Source organism: Bidens hawaiensis, unplaced genomic scaffold (genome assembly GCF_021521415.1).
Source record: "Bidens hawaiensis isolate Kalapana, Puna unplaced genomic scaffold, B.hawaiensis_p1.1 tig00042544_1, whole genome shotgun sequence".
NCBI classification, from domain to species: Eukaryota; Viridiplantae; Streptophyta; class Magnoliopsida; order Asterales; family Asteraceae; genus Bidens; species Bidens hawaiensis.
The window spans coordinates 144521-164799 of NW_027497547.1; the positions used below are offsets into that span (position 1 = coordinate 144521).

The 20279-nt window shown below is 37.6% G+C and overlaps 2 protein-coding genes across 2 annotated transcripts; both read left to right on the forward strand.

The window, feature by feature from the left end:
• The first annotated feature begins 13650 nt into the window (after positions 1-13650).
• Positions 13651-14493, forward strand: LOC143593706 (uncharacterized). The gene has a single exon (XM_077073257.1). It carries the CDS (start codon positions 13651-13653, stop codon positions 14491-14493), a length of 843 nt encoding a protein of 280 aa, XP_076929372.1.
• Positions 14494-18602: 4109 nt separating this feature from the next.
• On the forward strand, positions 18603-19373 carry LOC143593707 (putative F-box/kelch-repeat protein At1g12870). The gene has a single exon (XM_077073258.1). The coding sequence runs from the start codon at positions 18603-18605 to the stop codon at positions 19371-19373; it is 771 nt and encodes a 256-aa protein (XP_076929373.1).
• The last annotated feature ends 906 nt before the right edge of the window (positions 19374-20279 follow it).

Genomic DNA, 20279 nt, shown 5'->3' on the forward strand with positions numbered 1-20279 from the left:
TAACTATCTTTTGCGTTTAAATCTATAGCGGGTAGTTAAACGAGCATGTTTTCGTTTAACTTGTTTGCTATCAAACTAAGACCATATTTCTAATATTTTAGCTTGTATAGATCGTATATCACTTATAGATGGCCCCCTGAGATATCTGGGTAATAACCCGACCCGTTCGGTTAATCGTTCGTTTGTTACGCAAAAGGCGTTTATTTGCTTAATCGGTAAATACGTACTGAGGTGTACCTTGTTTTGGCTAAAATGTCACAAGAGGTAATCTTGTTTGACTATATTGGATTGTTATGTTAATGCAGATTGAGTGATTTACACAATAGAGACCATCTTGTAGTCTTTATACTAATTGTAATTGTGCAGCTTATTGCATTACGAGATGAACCTACGCTAGAAGACTGTCCCCTTATTTATAATCTAGATGTTGCTGCAATGTATCCTAACATTATTTTGACAAACAGACTTCAGGTTTGCAAATGGATCATTATATAGAAGTTAAATAGCATGTTATGATATAAAATTTCACTGAAAAACTATACTTTTGTGTAATGTCAGCCGCCATCAATAGTTACAGATGACGTTTGCACTATATGTGTTTTCAACCATTCTGATAAAACATACACAGCAAACAAAAGGTACCTTAATTTACTCCACCCTTGCATGCTACTTGACTCTAATGGGAATTTACTAATTTTAAAATTGCATCAGTGATTACTATCATATGAAGAGGCAAACTGAATCTGAGTTTGTGGACGGACGTGAGACGGGATTGATAAAGCTTGTGGTTAACAGTGTTGTATATGATGAGGATGATGATGCTTCTTCTGCTTAGAGAACAGAAATTAGGTGTGGGAATCAGGTCAGTTCTACTAAAATGCATGATGAAACTTGTTTGTCTTGTTATGGGCATTTCATTTTAGAAAGTTGTTACATGTTAGGAGTTATGAATAGGGTGGTTTTCAATTTCTTTAAAAGTTTGTAGGAATTCCCTTTTACATTTTTTATGTTTTTCACATGTAGTTTGGCCCAATTGGGATTGTAAACGTGCCGAGCACGGGTGGGCTCATGCTCGGCTTCTCTACAAACGAGTCGATCCGCCTTGTATATCTTAAGGATCTGAAGTGTAGAGTTCGAGCTCGATTCGTTGAAAAGTCTAGGCAGCTCATATCTCACTGACTCGGTCGTTTATTTTTAAAAGTTTTAAAGCATTGTTAGTTTTTCTATGTGCATATACATGTATCTAGATATCGCCAGGAAGAACTCCATATTCTACCTGTTGAATGTTGTTGCAAATGTGTATATGGAGGTTGGTAATGTCTATTATACCCTTCTCTTTATAATCAAGCTACACAAAGGGGCACATTTGACTTTTTGGTGCAACACGTTGACGGGTTTAAGTTTGTGCAGGTGGTAGGGGCCATGTTGATTAGGTAAATTTTAGATGCGGCAATTCGAACCATTTAGCAATGAATGACTTGACTTGGTCGAATGGGTTGAAATTGGTTAGCGAATAAAGGTACAAGCCTGCTTATTTTAGTTAATATTTCATGTTAGCTTTTTTTCTTTTTTTAAACCTTTATAAATAGAGGTTATAAACAATGCAGGTTTCATGGGATTAAAGGAATTGTTCAGAGAAATAAAGGATAAAGTTATGCCTGGACATGTAATTTAGTTCCATTTTGACCCGAACCCGACTTCCCTTTTTCATTATTTGTAACCATATAAAACTCCATTTTAGATATAGTTGGACCTGTTGTAGCCATCGCAGCAGGCCATGAACTTTGAGTGGCTTACTGTGTGTTATTTGCAAAATGTTGAAATTGAAATAATATTTTGATACTTTGAAGTTACTATTTTACATCAAAAAAATTCAAATGTATCTCTTGAATTCCTAGAATGTGATAATAACACAAAAATTTTAGTTTGTAATTTGGTTAACATCATAAATTAATAATTCTTAAGTATAAACTAACATAAAATATCATAAAAATAAAACCTAAAGTTTTAAACGGGCCGGGATTTCGGGTTCGGAACATAGACGATATGAAGCCAGATTACCCTAACTCACATTCTTTAGACACTGCTGCTGCAGTTGGCCGCTTAAGATCATTCTTGTGGTCAAAATTGTTTTCTGGTCAATTTGGAATTCTAAGGTTAAAATTTATGTTGACTTTCTTGTGGTCAACTGCCCATGCTGGGGTTCTCTATTATCAGAATATATCAGCTATTATTTGCTACTTGGCCGCTTAAGATCATTCTTGGTATACCCAGTTCCCAGTATATTGAACACATCATATTAATCGAAGTTAATAATGATCTCATTCATTTATCTTGCTAGCAGTGAAAGAGGTGCTGGTACAACTGATAAAGACCGACAAACACGGTAATATGCTCACAAAAATTCTCTGTTTTATGCTTTTACCCTTTTGAGTCGACTTTACTTATTATAATAATATTATAATGTTTGATATTCGACCATTATAGGATGGAAGGGGCTGAAATTAATAAGAGTCTTGTGGCTCTTAAAGAGTGCATTCGTGCACTTGATAATGACCAGGTTCATATCCCGTCTCGTGGAAGTAAAGTAACTGAAGTTCCTTGTGATTCGTTTGTCGGAAATTGAAGGACTGCAATGATATCTTGCATTTCACCAAATCCTGGTTCTTGTTAACACACTCTCAATACCTTAAGATATTTAATAACTGACAAACAAATTCAAACCTAAATTCATTGTTTTTGACAATTTTTTTTTCTTTCAACTCAAAATTTTCAACCCTAGATGACAAAACTGAGAAAACTGAAACAAACAGTTTTCAAAATTCAATAATTAACATTTCAGTTTTTGGTAAAATGGCTATGATACGATCCTATTAAATTAATAAGTTTGTTATTATTATTTTAGGTTTATCTTTTTATTTAGTTTCCTTATTATAGTCAAATTATGTTTTTTTATTATTTATCTTTCTCCTCTTGTGTTCTTGGAAGATTGATGGTTGTCTCGAATAAACCGTATCAATTTAACAAACTAAATTTCAAACTTTATTTAACACTATAGTTTCTCCAGTTTACCATTTCAAAGTTGTTACCATTCCAAATTTAACAAACTTTATTTTCTACCAATTAATATTTTATTTGGTATACGAAATAATAGAAGATTAGACATGGGTCGTGGTATTTGGATAGATTGGATTAAAGGTGATGCAAGTTGTCACTTCTAAATTGTTTGCCTCTTTTTGGAACGAAATATAAATTTTGTTAATCTTTTAAATTTTAATAATTCATACCTTAAAGTCATATATTAACAACTTATTAATTTGTATATTTTCATGAAATGAAACCCCCACTCCATGAAGTCAGCAATTAACATCCATTGATGCGAATGACCGTTTCTTTTTAATCAAGACCCCCTATATGATCCAATTAAACATAACCAAAACCAAACCTCCCACACACCTTGCCTCAACAAAGCCCACACCAACAATGCCCTATGACAAAAGGAAAACTCAAACACCACCAAGCAAAACAAACATGAGTTATGCTCTAACAAAGGATTCAACAACAAAACTCCCGAATGAACCAAATCCAGGTACACCCGCAACATATTTTACTGCTCATATAATATACAAATTATATGGTTTGTTTTAATTAACAAAAAACATTTTCTTGGTTCTCAGCAACACCCACATCCACCATCAACGCAACCAAACTACAATTAAAGATTGGATGTCCTATCATTTTGCAAAGAAACATTGACATATCAAATGGCCTATGTAATGGAACAAGGCTCATCTGCAAAGCGTTCGGGCATAACGTGATTGTCGCCGACATAGCTAGCAGGGAACACCAAGAAAAAACAGTCTTTCTACCAAGAATCCCAGGCACCATATTGAAACATGAGATGTGACCCATACGATTGCTTTTAAAATAATAATCGTTCATTCAACTTATATTAAATGACTTGTGTTGCTTAGTTAGGTTGATGCACTTTTTTGTTATTATTATATCATTTAAGGACAAAATTGGAATATAATATAGATATATATACAAATATACAAATGATGATGAAGGTCTAGAATTGATTTTGTTATTATTGAAAATATCATCCAACGCTGCCTCCTATTCAATGCTGATTCAATTAATTCATTCAATTAGGACTCTCCAATTCCCATTCCATCTTTTAATAATCAAATGGAGAATATACATCCAATTAACACCTCATTCAACCCTACACTCAATCATTCTAAGAAATTATAATCACTATTAAACACATATAATGACTCATCTATTTATATTCCTATATATTCAATATAAAAATGAAACTCACACTCCATTTACTCACAACTTAATACCTATATTGATACATGCATTCAATGATAACTTCATATACACCAACACCCCTATATAGTCCCACTCCTCATAACCAAACTGCTCACACTTTGCTAGAAACATTCTACCTACAATTCTTCTAATCAAAGTTTTAGGATGTCAGAAACAAAAAACACTTGTGCTGCATATGAAGAAGAGAACAGGTACATCACGCAAATGCAACTTTCTCTTCTATAATGAGTTACTTCTCTATATATCATGTTATTAAAACTACAAATACATCACAACCTTTCAGGAAAGGTATGTCGCTGGCTCCAGACCGGGAAACAAAACAAGAAACCAACCACTCGGAAAATGGTAAGTATAAAGCTCCAATACTCACATTCCTGTTACATATCTACGCACACCATTTTGATTCACATATATTTAACAAGGTACCAATGAAAAAAAAAAGTACAGCCCCAACAAAGCGCTATGAGAAAAGGAAATTATGTCATGCTCCCCAAGTCAACACAAACACGAATTCTGCTCCAACAAAGGCTTCAACAACAAAACGTTCAAAACAACAAATCCAGGGTACACTCATAACCAATTTCACTACTCATATGATTTAACTATAAATTATACTAATGGTTTCTATTTACAACAAAAATAACATTCTTGATTCTCAGCAACACCCACACCCAACAGCAATAAACCTAATGAAGAAAACAATAACATTGCATGCATTGACCCACCACCCACACCTGTACCAGTCATACCGGTATGCCCAACAAACGACACCGAATCGGATGACGCATGGTGGGAAGCCAATTGGGACGCCGTCATCGAGGCTTGCAAACCTTATGACACTAACTAATCATCCTTAGTGATGCTTATGGAATTATTAATATTTAATATCTACTTTGCCATTAATAAAACTTGTATTACGTATAATAAGTCCTTATTATATATATTTTGTTACTTGTAACCTGTTGAAGCATTTTGAAACCTACTATTGAACGAACAAAAAAATTTAGTACCTAATATCATATTCATAGCAATCAAACCTGTTAACGACTGTCACAATAATATCATCTATCTTTGTAATTACATTTGTCACTAAAATCCAGACAAGGTATTGCTTCTGTTACACTACAGTAACATTCAAGGTTCACAAAATGAGAACTACCATAGCAAAAGGCAACTTTATATCACCTATAAGATAAGAAAAGGAAATTTTATATCACCAATCTTTTTGTCACTTAAACTCTATTATTATTTATTATATTATTATATCACACACAACATACAACCTGTTGGAAATGTCAACAAACAACATCCCGGGAAAGCTTTTGAAACAATACTTGTATTCTCATGATATACAACAAAACCACATCTAGCAACATTCTCATTGTTGATTACTAAGGCCAAAGTCTATACGTTATAATCTGTCAAAATAATATGTATTTCTTTAATCAACCTGCAATGTGCAACTTAAGTAAAACAGCACAGCAACATCAGATGAAAGTTTCCTTTATTCAACATGTTACATTGCATCATATGTCATTAATATATTATATTAAAAGCCAACTTTAAGATGCTAATCAACTATAACTTATATCAATTCAATGTTATTAACAACCTCCCAACACACATCATTGTGCAATAAAAGGGTGCAATCAACCACTCCACCGTTATTAATTATGGTACAATAAAACCCTGCAATTAATCTCCATGTTTCAATCAATTGAATGTTATTGAACACCCATTCAATATTATTAACTGCCATGAGGAGCACTTACAACAGTTGTCCTATAATAATCATGGCTCAAGCTTCCAGTCATAGGTTCCAGCACCACAAAAGCAGGTGTGGTTTCATTCCATCTGCTTCATTCTACACATACTCTTTACTTGTATAGTTCTACTATTTCATATATATACCTGTTATCCTCGCTTGCTTTAAGACATACTCGAAGAGCATATAGGATAACAATTTCCAAGACTTATATATGTATATATAAATTACACCATAACTAAAATTCAAGTTTATGTTATTTGCAGAATGTCAAGTGATAGCAGAAAACATAATTCGTGCGCTTCTCAACTACCATGTAACGACCAACGTAATGGATCCACACCCACTCATCTACCATCCCGTGATGATATCTTCTCTACAACTAATATAAACAACCAATCGTCATCCTCACATAGCCCATACAACCGAAACACACCTACACTTACGAACCAACCTGCTAGCCCCACGAGAACTTCCCCACAACGCCAACAGCTAGTCCGGCCCACAGAGGGTGGCACACAATCCAGTTCCAACATGTCACATGCAAATAATACAACCAACAACGGTTTGTGCTCGGCCAACCCACACACCCCCACCCAACTACCATTACAAACGAACCAAATTTCACCCGTAGAACGGTGACTCCCGGGACGCCCCCGAAAGCATCGTCAGTCCTCTCCTACTGTGATGTCGTTGCCACAAAGGCGTCATCAGGGTCGGCCATCAAAGTTTGATGAACAAACCCTACAAATATTAGTAACACTATCAGCATCCTACACACATCGGTTCAGCACCCCAATCAACACTCCAACTTCAGCACTGACTCCGCACCAAATCTAGATGGTTGGCATTCAACAAAACACCAAAATGTATGATAAATTGTCATCTCGTTTACCAAGTTTTATTAACATCGCCTTTTGCAGGATCTGTTGTAGCTTCATCGGAGCCCCTTCCAAATGTCACTCCTAACGCGTCAGCCACACCACCTAATGGACCATATTCCAGTACCAACATCTCATCAACCAACAATACAGCAACTCAATTGTCACCCTCGCACGTACCAAACAACCGTACTCCACCGCTGGTTACAGTCCAGACGTCTGGCTGCCGGCTTCGTCGCACTAACAATCAAATGATTATAAATGTTAGTCACCTCGCTGTCACCGCTACACCATCGCCACGCCGCCACCGACCAGGCCGTCAACCAAGATTTAATGACGTAAGCATGGAAACTCCTTCTAACCCAACAAGAATGTTACACCCATCGTTTCAACAACACAACCAATCCACCGACTACCCACTAGGTCCGCATCAAATCAAGAAGGTTAGTAATAAGTAAAATCCAACAATGTATGGTAACTTATCATTTCATATTTCAATCCCATTTTCATAACATCTCCTTTATAGGTTATTATTATTATGCTGAAGGTTTTGTGGCTTCATCAGGCGACCTCCCAAACGTGACTACTATCACGCCCCTCACGCGTTCAACCGAAACTAATGACCCATACAATTTTGTCTACAATGGTGCACCCACGTCACACCGTCAGCTAAGGGAACGTTCACCTTGCCCACATTTCCATGCAAAACGCTTTCAATTTGAGTGCCCTTCTTTTTGCTTTATGATTGGTAAAACCATGTTGGCGGTTCCAGATATTCCACCAGAACTTCTGGAACTCTACACTGCACAAACTGACATCGGGCACACTTATAGGAATAACATACGTGCATACAACACAAGCTTCAGTTTCGCCTCCATGGGCGTATCCCTAGATGTGATGGTCAACAACATGACAACAGGTGTGTAAACATTCCGTGCACACAAAACCATTTACCATAGAGTCGACCAACTTGTACCAAGGGATGGAACTCCAAAATACTTACAACTGTATTTCTATGACCCGTCGGATGAGTTAGAGAACCGTCTGCAACGGCTAAACTTGGATGCAACTATCACGGAGATTATAAGTCGCACTCTTTCTGCAAACCCATACGCCACTACGTTTCGACATCTTTCAGAGCTAGGCCCGTTAGACAGTTACAGGGTGACCCTGAACGCAGAAACTAGTGTGGACCAACGCTGTTACAGCCGGCCAACAACATCAGACGTTTCCGGTATTTGGGTCGAAGGGAATGATAATGTGACGTCATACAATAGAAGCGTCGTCATCTATGGGCGGTCAGACTATCCCCAATTTATCCAATCACACTATAGTTGTTACGACCCCCTGGCATACCCTTTATTCTTCCCGTATGGTGAGCCAGGATGGCATCCATCAATTCCCCGACGGGGAGTCCCTAACATTCAGACGGAAGTCAATGATGACATTGTAGACGACGAAGATAACGGTACGCAAACTTTTAACCCATATTACTTGTTAAAAATTAACCTCGTCATCTTGGTAAAATATATACTTAGTTTACATGTTTTCTATTCTATAGATTCCAGATGAATAAGGGTTTGATCGGTTTGTAGGCTCACGTGTTACATACATAAATTTGCTAATCTATTTTTTAGTTGTAATAACCAACTTGTTGATCTAATTACATTCACAATGGTAAATATATGAACCGTTGGGTAATATTTTAATTCTTAACTTATTCCAAAATAGCCCTCCCTTCTCTTAAATGCAATTTGGATTGTATTTTTTTTACTTATGTAATTATATTAAAGCAATCACGGTTTCTCTTAAAAACGCACACTAACGTTGTCTTACCCGGGTTCTTTTACTAATTTCTCATACTAACTTTTCTCTCAAAATTAAAGGATTTCAAAGAAAGGAATCTCCCGTCCTAACTTCCATAAAAAATGTAATTTATTTTCACAAACTATAATGTCTTTTGTTAATCGGATCTTCTAAATTCTCTCTCTTGTTTCAGTTATTAAACTCGGAAACAACCCTTGCTTCTCTTCTCTTCCTTCCATTATTAAATAACAGTTCCAATATATACAATAACATTTCAATTCGCTATTACTAATTGCCTGTTACCATTGTTCAGAGCCGGCTACAAATAATTCTAGGAAGACAGTTGCAATGCGGGAATACTACTGTTACAAGTTTCAAATCCGTCCTACAGATGTAACACCCGTTAATTCCGGTTTCAAGAACTAAAGCTTGTAGAGTATGTATAACTCTCGGGACTTAACCGACGTTTCTCGGAAGCCTTTACGTTATCCCGGTACGTTAAAGAACCTAACTATTCCTTCCATTTTGCCTTACACCTCAATCTGGAGGGACTAGAGTGTAATATCTTATGTTATAACACAACATAACCCTAGCCCCCTTGGCTGTTGCGATCGGCAGGAACATCAAGGCCAAGACCCACGATTTTTCTTTTTTGCAGCCAATTCTAAACCTTAGAACTTCAATTCAAGGTATCTACTACGATTCCCCAAGTCTTTTTCACGTTAATTGGTCCTCATATTGCGCGTATTGATCGAAAAACGTCGTGTTGTAGGCTAACCGGGTGGCTACCCAATTGAGCTTTTCCGGGGCTGTTTTGAGTGAGGTTTTTGCATCAACATCCCGCTAGGTATGACATGTACATCATATTATAATTTCATGGCCAATGGAGGTGTTTAGGTCGGTCAATCGATTTTAGTTCGAAAACTAGGGTTTATCGGGTAAAGAATTGCAAATTGTTGAGTTTGATGCGTTAATTGATCGGGTGACCGACCGAATCAGTTTGTACAGCCCTAGGGGGGTTTAAGGGCTGTGGAAAAATTATTTTTTTGATGCTCGGGGCTGTTGTGGTTAGTGCTTCGTCAATAGAGTCGGCGGTGCGCGAATTTTCGTTTAAACGTTAAAGTAAGAGTTGTAAAAAGGAACCGTCAACCCTATCAACTCGGGTGACATAATCTTGATGAATGAAAAGATTTAAAATGGAATTTGGTCCACTCGGGGCTGATTCGTTTAACAAATGGTTTTAAGGTTTATTACACGCGCATTTGACCCGATTTGACTATCCTTGGGCCTTGGGCCAAGTATTGGGCCTTGGGCCAAGTTGTTGGGCCTTGGGCCAAGTGTTGGGCCCTGGGCCAAGTGTTGGGCCCTGGGCCAAGTGTTAGGCCTTGGGCCAAGTTGTTGGGCCTTAGGCCAATTGTTGGGCCCTGGGCCAAGTTGTTGGGCCTTGGGCCAAGTTGTTGGGCCTTGGTCAGCCCATTAGGCAAGAGTGTTCTTACGGTCTAGTTTAGTAACGTGTTATGTATAATTTACAGGCCCTTGCTTGTGATTGTGCACTTAGGGATTCCTAGCTCGTTGCAGGTGTTCGATTGATTTCAGGTGAGTTCATGATGCCCTTTTTACTCTTTTACTTTTGGGCTAGCATGCACACCTAAATGTTTTCTTACATGATGAAAGGTTTTAAACGAATTTATATAGGCTTGCTAGCATATGGTAGGCCTTGGGATGTTAAATATATATATATATATATATATATATATATATATATATATATATATATGTATATGTATATACATTATTTCTTGGCCTATATCTGGCGATGTTGTAATCATTTCGACTACTGATGTTGTGTATGCCTACTTTGTGTTTGCATGCACTGATGTTACGTGTTTGGGTTGTACGTTTGCTCGACCCTGATGTTATACGTGGATGTTATATATATATATACTGTGGTATATATAGAGATGTAATTGAAAGGATGTTTACATATACATTTTGTATATGTATGTATGAGGATGTTTAGTTCGGTAATGGTGATTTGATGGATGTACCCTTTTACGTTTTAAAACTTTGGTATGACTATCATAACTATTATTTAATGATGTTATTTACTTAAAACTTGAACTCACTCAGTTCAAGCTGACTTTGTGTGCATGTTAGTGTGAGTTTCAGGTTAGGAAGAGGATGCCTTATCGCTTGGACGTGCACGAAGCTACTTGGACGGTGAAGGGCATACAGGAATTGAAGTTTCACTATTAAACATTTTATTTTAAAAGTTTTTATTTAAAGATAACTATGTTGATTTTGGGCAAAATTCCTGGGTTTTGGGAACTTATTTTATTATTTATGTTTTCTGCTGAATTATACTCTGAGATGTTTGTTTTAATGGAAAAAACCGTTTTCAAGTTTAATTATTTTCTTAAGTGTTTTGTATGATTACCAACTGTGGGGTTCCCGAGGTTCGGGGCTTTACAACAGAAAACCTAATTCTGCTTGGGAGAAGGTTGTTGCAACAGTATGCGGTTGATATGTACATCAAGATTGATACATCTAGGTTACAATACTTGCTCTAAACCAAACAAAAATAAGAGCTGAAATGTATCAAGGCATTGTCGACTGCGTAAATGGAGGTGACGTACAGCCAAATCGCATTAGTAGGCGGATTGTTCTGCCAGCCACGTTCATAGGTGGCCCTCGTGATATGCGCCGACGTTTCCTGGACGCTATGGCATTAGTGCATGATGACGGTAAACCGGACTTCTTTCTGATAATGACGTGCAACCCACAGTGGCCAGAAATCTCTGAAAATTTAAAACCAGGACAACAGGCACAGGACAGACTGGATCTTGTCTCTAGAGTTTTTCGCGCAAAAGTGGAGGACCTAAAGGCCCTTTTATTTAAGCAACACATTTTGGGCGAGTTGAAATCACACGTACATGTTAATGAGTTCCAGAAGCGTGGCTTGCCATATGCCCACTTCCTTCTAATAATGCACCCCCTCCACAAGATTCGGACTGCTGATCAGTATGATAAATTTGTTTGCGTTGAAATCCCAAACCCTCAAATACACCCACAACTTCAGCGGTTGTTACCAATCACATGGTACATGGTCCCTGTGGGCCTTACGAATAAGTAGCCCGTGTATAGAAGGAGAACCAAAGAAATGCAGATTCCATTACCCTCGCCAGTTTAACAACACACCACCCAGGGAAAAGACGCATACCCACTTTATCGAAGGCGAGACACCAGCTTAACAGTTCATGTACGAGGAAAATCATCAATGGATAACATATGGGTTGTGCCATATAACCCAAAACTCTTGATGCTGTTCAATTGCCACATTAACCTCGAGATATGTTCCAGCATAAAGTCTGTCAAGTATCTGTTCAAATATATCTATAAAGGACATGACAAACAAGTTATTGAAATAAACCCCGATAATGAAACGGCTGTTATCAACGAAATAAGAGACTTTCAAGATGCACGGTACATATCACCACCGGAGGCAATGTGGCGTATCTTTTCATTCCCCCTATCACAAATAAGCCCTCCCGTATTACCATTACAGCTTCACTTGCCTAACCATCAAACAGTCACTTTCACAGAAAACGCAAATTTGACACACATTGTTGACCGGGAAAGGAACAGAGACACAATGCTAACTGCTTTTTTCAAAACGAACACAACCCGGCTGCACGACAACACTTGTACAAAGACTTCCCAGCTCACTATATCTGGAATAAAGCCACCCGCAAATGGAATCCTCGGTCTCAGAGACCACAAGTAGGACGCATTGTTTCTGCAAGTCCTGCAGAAGGTGAAAGGTACTTCTTGCGGTTGCTTCTAACACATGTCAGAGGACCGTGTTCATTCGAAGACCTGCGAACAGTGGACGGCGTGGAACACCATACGTTTCGCAAAGCCGCTTTAGATAGAGGGTTAATTGCAAATGATAACAGCTTATCACAGTGCCTTGATGAGGCTGCCTTATTCCAGTTCCCCGGTGCCCTTCGCCGATTATTTGCCACAATCCTGGTTTTTTATGAACCAAGGGATGTGCGCAAACTATGGCTTGACCATTACAACAACCTCTCAGAGGATCATCGCAGGCATTGTACAAATGATAGCCACATCCAAAATATCGTCCTCCTGGAGATTGTGGGGTACCTAAAGTCTATGGGAAAATCAAAAGCTGACTTTGATCTACCACACTTCACAAATGACACTAACGGGCTTAACATAACAGATCGTGAAACGATGCAAGAGTTGGATATCGTAGTTGACCCCACACACTTACAGGCGATAGGGTCGCTTAACTCTGACCAAAAGGAGGTGTATGATGAGATAATGTACCATGTTGACAATCAAATACCAGGCTTATTTTTTATAGACGGACCTGGGGGAACTGGGAACACTTTCTTGTACAAGGCGTTGCTATCTACTGTCCGTAGTCATGGCCTCATTGCACTTGCAACGGCATCATCAGGTGTTGCTGCAAATAACATGCCCGGTGGTAGGACTGCCCACTCCAGGTTCAAAATCCCACTTGACATAACTAACAACTCAACGTGCGGCTTATCAAACCAGAGTGGAACGGCTAGGTTGATCAACTCAGCCCGGTTAATCATATGGGACGAAGCCTCAATGGCTAAACGTCAATTCACAGAGGCAGTCGACCGCAAAATGCAGGACATCACATCAATTAGGGCTTCGTTTGGTGGGAAATTTATAGTTATGGGCGACGACTTTTGGCAAGTACTACCGGTGGTGAAAATGGGGACCCGAGCATAGATTGTTGACGCCAGCCTACGCATGTCACCCCTGTGGTCGGTTACTAAAAGGCGTAGTCTGTCCATAAACATGCGCGCATTAAACGATCCATGGTTCTCAGAATACCTGTTAAGAGTTGGTGATGGCAAAGAACCATGTGTAGATGGAACGTTCATCCGAATCCCCCAGAACATGTCAATCCCCTTTACCACTCAGGAGGCATCCATTAAAGAATTGGTTAACACCCTATTCCCTGACCTGCAGGCAAATGCCAGATCCACCGAGTACATGACTTCACGTGCAATATTGACTACTAAAAATGAGGATGTCGACCGCATTAATGATCATATGATTGACATATACGAAGGGGAGGAACAAATCTACTACAGTTTTGACATGGCGGAGGACGACACCCAAAATTTGTATCCAACTGAGTTCCTCAACTCCCTCATTGTTACAGGAATGCCACCTCACAAACTATGGTTAAAGATAGGATGTCCTATCATGTTGCTAAGAAACATTGACCCATCAAATGGCCTCTGCAATGGAACAAGGCTAATATGCAAATCCTTCCAGCGTAATGTGATTGATGCAGAGATATCTATCGGAGAACACCAAGGAAAAAGAGTGTTTCTACCAAGGATCCCACTCACCGTATCTGAAGATGACATGTTCCCATTTAAACTTAAACGAACACAGTTCCCCGTAAGGCTTAGTTTCTCGATGACCATCAACAAATCACAGGAACAAACATTACCTTACGTAGGTATATACCTACCAGAATCTGTGTTCTCGCATGGCCAGTTGTACGTTGCATTGTCACGGGGCACCTCACAAGTGAACACCAAAGTTCTGATTCAACCAGCTAAGCAATTCACAGAGCCTGGTGTGTACACCTCTAGCGTTGTGTATCGCGAGGTCTTACAGGAGTAACAACCTGCGTTATACACAAAACAGGTACACTCCAACATCACATTCCTAACAAACGTCCACAAACACTTCACTTATATAACCAATCTCAATCACCCTATACTAACCGTTTTCAAAATTCTTCTGTTGCTGTTTATTAAGGTGTGAGTTTAGTACACCTAAAGGCACTTTTATTGAACTTTTGCAGGTTTCTGTTTGTTTATTCTAGGTAATTGTGATATCAAGTATCGACATGTAACAACATCCATGGGGCTGAGGCCGATGGCCTTTTGCAAATAACACACTACAGAATTACTCAACCTAAATCCTTTGGAGCTTTGTTTTTGTTTAGTTTGGTTATTTACATGACCTGTTTACAGTTGCTTCATTATGGTGCATTAAACTTTGTTGAAAATCCAAGACTGAAATGTAAAGTTATAATAATTACTATATTTTAATTTAACTTTAAAAAAATTTACACTCGTAATATGAAATTGATTAACGCTAAATGTGATTCAAATTACATTTTCTTCTCTGATTATGCTTTAGTTTTGCAAGTCAATTTATTAACATATGCTATTTTCAATTATATTATGAACACATAAATTTGTATATCCAATTAACACCCATTGAACCATACAATGAATGACAATTTCGGTTACAAGATATATAAGCACACCTTTAGCATCTTTCGAACAACATCACCACACTTATTAAGCACGTATTAATTATAATAACTCATTAACAGTTATATATTCCTATATATATATGATATATATAATATAATTTTTACTACTATTGAATTAGTTACATGATGATATTGACAATTTCGGTTACAAGAAATAAAATACCCATTTACCATCTTTCTAACAAATTAACCACTCTTATTAAACACGTATATTAATTATAATAATAACTCATCAATTTATATTTCTATATCAAAAAAATGTAACACACAATCCATTAAGGTCAACAATTATTAACGGTTATTATTAATGACATTAAAGGCTCCAATGCTATAAGTATAACTGAAGTTTGCACATATTCTTCCAACCCCACAACCATTGCATCACCATCGGTACATTTTCGTTACCTCCACTTTCCTCTACGTACTCTGTTCAGTTGAAGTTACTGACACACATATTTTAACTTCTTGGATTTTAGACCCGCCTCACTGCATTCATTGTTACTAACTTTGCAATGTTTCAGACTTACTACTGTCTTTTTTGACATTCTAACATTAGACATTCAACTTTGCAAGTACAACTACTGGCCATGGCCAGCTTACCTCTAGACATCATAATCTTCTACATACTAACACGCTTGGATGCCATCGATGTTCTTAAATGTAAATATGTGTGTAGCGAATGGCGTGACATGATATCAACACCGCAATTTGAGTTCGCTCACTACTCCCGCTTGTGCATTGCCAAAAACCAAAGAACAATATTAATACGTGACTTCAACTACTCAACTTATGCAATGAACCTAGAACACAACAGTTATGGTCCAGAGACAATAAATACCTTCCCACTAAAGAACGGCCTCAAGGATGTAGAAATACTAGCACACTTGGATGGTCTATTGTGTGTTTGCTTGAATGAAACCAGGGAAATGGTTTTGTGGAATCCAACTACTACTGCACACACCCGTCTGTCAACAACTGCTGGACATGGCATCTATTCAGACAATGCATGTGCAGTGGGATTATACAAACGGCCGGCAAACGACTACAACATCATTCATATAACGCAAACACCACCTACTATTAAAGCCAGTGTCTACTCCAGGAACTCGCGGAGCTGGTGAAACATCCCCTTCCAAACTAATCCTGAATATGCAAAACGCACATTTTACATCTCACCAGGCACCTTCGGTGGGACCAACTTATAATTCACTGTTTGCGAGTGTTGGATTGTTGGTAGGAATGTTGTAATTGCCTTTGACACCCTCACAGAGGCCATTACTGAATTGCCCTTCCCTCTTGTCCCATCATCTGGCATCTTCCAAGGACTTCTAGCAAACGTCCAGAACACCCTCCAAATGGTCCTTACAACTGGTATGCAGAATATGTCCCTCGGAATATGGGCCCTTCAGGAAGGACAATGGGTTAGCATGTTTTCAGTCCATCCAATACCACCAATTCCGTTTTCTGTGTGGCTACACATCACACACTACATGATAAACGGAAAATGATTTGTTATGAGTGGGACAAATAAACTCTATGAAATAACAATCGACAACAATACCTTCGAACGCTTCTACCCAGTCAGTTGGTTTCGTGGGCATCAAGGCATGGTCTACGTGGAGAGTATTGTCTCCCCAAGTTTTTAAAGAGCTAAAACACAAGTCATGTGTATTGTTGGTTTTAAAATAATATCGTTTGTGGAGGTTATTATTACTAATAATTAATAAATTACCTGTCTTACTATGGTAATTACTAATAACTATATGTGGAGTGTTGCACTACTTATTTGCAATATAATAAGGTTGTGATGATTAAAATGCAAGGTCATATCATGGTCAGGAATGATCTTACTTTCTTCTACTTGTAACAATTATCTTGAATTAGGTTTTGTAGTATAAACTACCTTACAGCACCAATAGAGTTATTATCATCTTCATGATAGTTTACTTATTGTTGATATACCAACTTACTTTTCAAACTAATTGTTTGTTAACGTCAAACAAAAGCAATATTTATTAACAAGAATACATCAGACAACCAACAACCAGGTCGGCCCAGTAAGCTACTAAACTCAACTGGGAAACACCAACATGTGCAACAGGCCCCACCTTTATACAACAAAACGAACCCAATATGCCCATGTGACTGAAACCAACCATTATTTATGTTTCATTTTCAAAGCCAACAGTCGGCCCAGTAAGCTACTAGCCCAACTCGGAAACCCAACATCTGCAGCTGCCCACACCTTTATACAACAAACAAACCAACTTCACCCACGAGACCGAAAACACCCATGATTTATGTTTCATTTTCAAAGCCAACAGCCCTCACCTGTATACAACAAAACGAACCCAATACGCCCATGTGACCGAAAACAATCATAATTTATGTTTCATTTTCAAACCCTTTCTGGTTGAACTATTTTCATCACTTCATCAAAGTCCCACCCACTACTTCAGTAGTTCACCCTACGTGAATTAACTATACTTAAATCATAATTAATGGAGCATGTATTCAATTAACACCCTTTGGACCTATACCCTCATTCTAAGAAATTATAACCACTATTAAACACATATATATTAATTATAAATAATAATAACTCATCAATTTATATTCCTATATATTCAATACAAATGAAACCCACACTCTATTTACTCACAACTTAATACCTATATTGATACATGAATTCAATGAGACACTTTCATATTCACCAACACCCTCACATAGTCCCACTCCTCATAACCAAACTTCTCACACTTTGCTACAAATATTCTGTCTACAATTCTTCTTACATGTAACTTATCAATTGAATGTTATTAACAACCTCCCAACACATATCATTATGCAATCAAAAGCTCCAATCAATTATGTTACAATAAACCATGCAATTCATCTCCATATTCCAATCAATTAAATGCTATTCAACACCCACTCAAGATTATTAACTGCCATGACGAGCCGTTACAACATTTCTCCTATAATAATCATGAGGAAACCTTCCAGTCATACGTTCCAACCCCAAACAAGCAGGCATGCTTTCATTCCATCCTTTTTTCTCTATGCATATTCATTGTTGTTTTGTATTCTATATTGTTTCACACAGGCTTTTTAACATACAACACCTTTTGATGTAGATCCAAATCCCCATGGAAGGCATGCGTAAAAGTGTAAAAACATGTACCAAACCTACGTACAGACCCCGTCCGACTCCGATTAAAAATGTCCATAAAGATATACTGGTGTACAACATATTCATAAGGCTCCAACCTAAGTGTGTAGCCCAATGTAAGACTGTATGCAAACGATGGCGTTCATTACTTTCAAAAAAAAATTTATCACATCCCATTCTCGCTACTTTCAAAGAAGTTACAACAAAAAAATTATAGTGCTCAAACCACGGCGCACCACAATCTACTCCCTTACTTCAGCATTCCCGGATCCTATGTCAAATATTGTCGTCTCACTACCAGACGAAGCATATCCTCAAGAAGTCAACATTCTTACAACTCTTAATGGCCTCATATGTTTATCTTGTCGCAATACTAATAAGTTGTTCATATGGAACCCATTAACAAACGCATTTAAAACTCTACCTACCACAACCACTAGAGGCATTTTCAATACCCAATCTGACACTGTGGGATTCTACTTACAACATCCAAATGCATATGCCCTCTTACATGTAAAGCATGACCGCGATATCATAAAATTATACAAGTACTCTCCAAGATCAGGGGTCTGGAAAAAAGTTGGCACCCTAAACGAATACCAGCTAGGAACAAAGGACCATCAATGGAAAACCGGAACATTCAACAACGGAGTTTTGTACTTTGTTGTGGAACCCAAAAATTTAACACAATGTGTTCTGTTGTTGGCTTTTGATGCTCACACAAAGAAACTCTATAACACAACCTTCCCAAAACTTCCAACAACACCCTCAGATGCTCATTTGCTTGTCATTCACAATGACCTCCACATGTTTGTTACTCACGGTTTCCCGTACTGGACCGTAGATTTATGGAAGATGACATCTCATGCATGGACAAAGGTATGGGTATTCCCTCCAATAAGGCCTATGTTAACAGGGGTGACCATAACATTCATCACCACAACCGGCAAGTTTATGGTTGTATCAGATGATGGATTTACAAATGAGATAGACACGACTAAGGACGGCGACGACTCGTACCATTCTTTGCCATACTATATGTGACATTCGTCAATTTCGGGTCTTGTTTGTATTCGTTTTTGTATTTGTTTATTATGTAAACCGAAGCTTATGTTATAATCAAAATGATGGATTTATGTTACAATATTGTTTCACACTTGTTGGGTCATGAAAACATCCTACCTTTATTTTTATTTTTATTTATTTATTTATTTATTTTATTATTTTTTTTGTTGTTTTGTGTTTTTTGTCTTGATCCATTTTGCATGAAAACTCTTGTGTCTCACACCCATATTTGACCACCAACATTACCCTATATATACACCACCTTTCCTCTTCATTTTCCCTTGCTACAACTCAAAAAAAAAAAAAAAACTCTCTCAAACATCAAAGATTGAAGGTTATCTTCTTAAGTGTTCTTGAAGGTTTTTAGTCTTTCATCTTAATTAGTTTATGTAGCCTTATTAATACTTGTTTATGGTTGTGCAACATAATATAATATACACCCCTTTTTTACCTTTGGTAGTTACTTCTCCGATTCCGGTCGGTGAGGTTTCGGACCTCATAAGGCAAGGCTTCATGGAGGACTTCGTGTCCTTGATATATATACATCTATATAACTTGTTCATACATATTAATCTTGCTTATTTTAGTTTGTTGGTCATGTTTACAAGTTCCATGGTTATGGGTTTTTAAGAGTCTATGCTTCGGTTTAACCGTAAATAGCTCTAAACCGTAAACCGAACTTTGTTACTAGTTTTGTTAAATAATTGTTTAAACATACTTATTGTTAGATCTAAGTTTATTAAATCATTTTTACAAGTTCTATGGTTATGGGTTTGTAGAATCTTACCTCGGTCTTAACCCGAAACACGATCCGAACCGAAAACCGAACTTTTGTTTAAAGACTTTATTGTTAACTTTTGGTTGTAAAACTTAAAGTATTTTTTT

Bases quoted from the DNA above. Each gene is read 5' to 3' on its own strand.
- LOC143593706 (XM_077073257.1), top strand. From the start codon at position 13,651: ATGCGCGCATTAAACGATCCATGGTTCTCAGAATACCTGTTAAGAGTT.
- LOC143593707 (XM_077073258.1), top strand. From the start codon at position 18,603: ATGTCAAATATTGTCGTCTCACTACCAGACGAAGCATATCCTCAAGAA.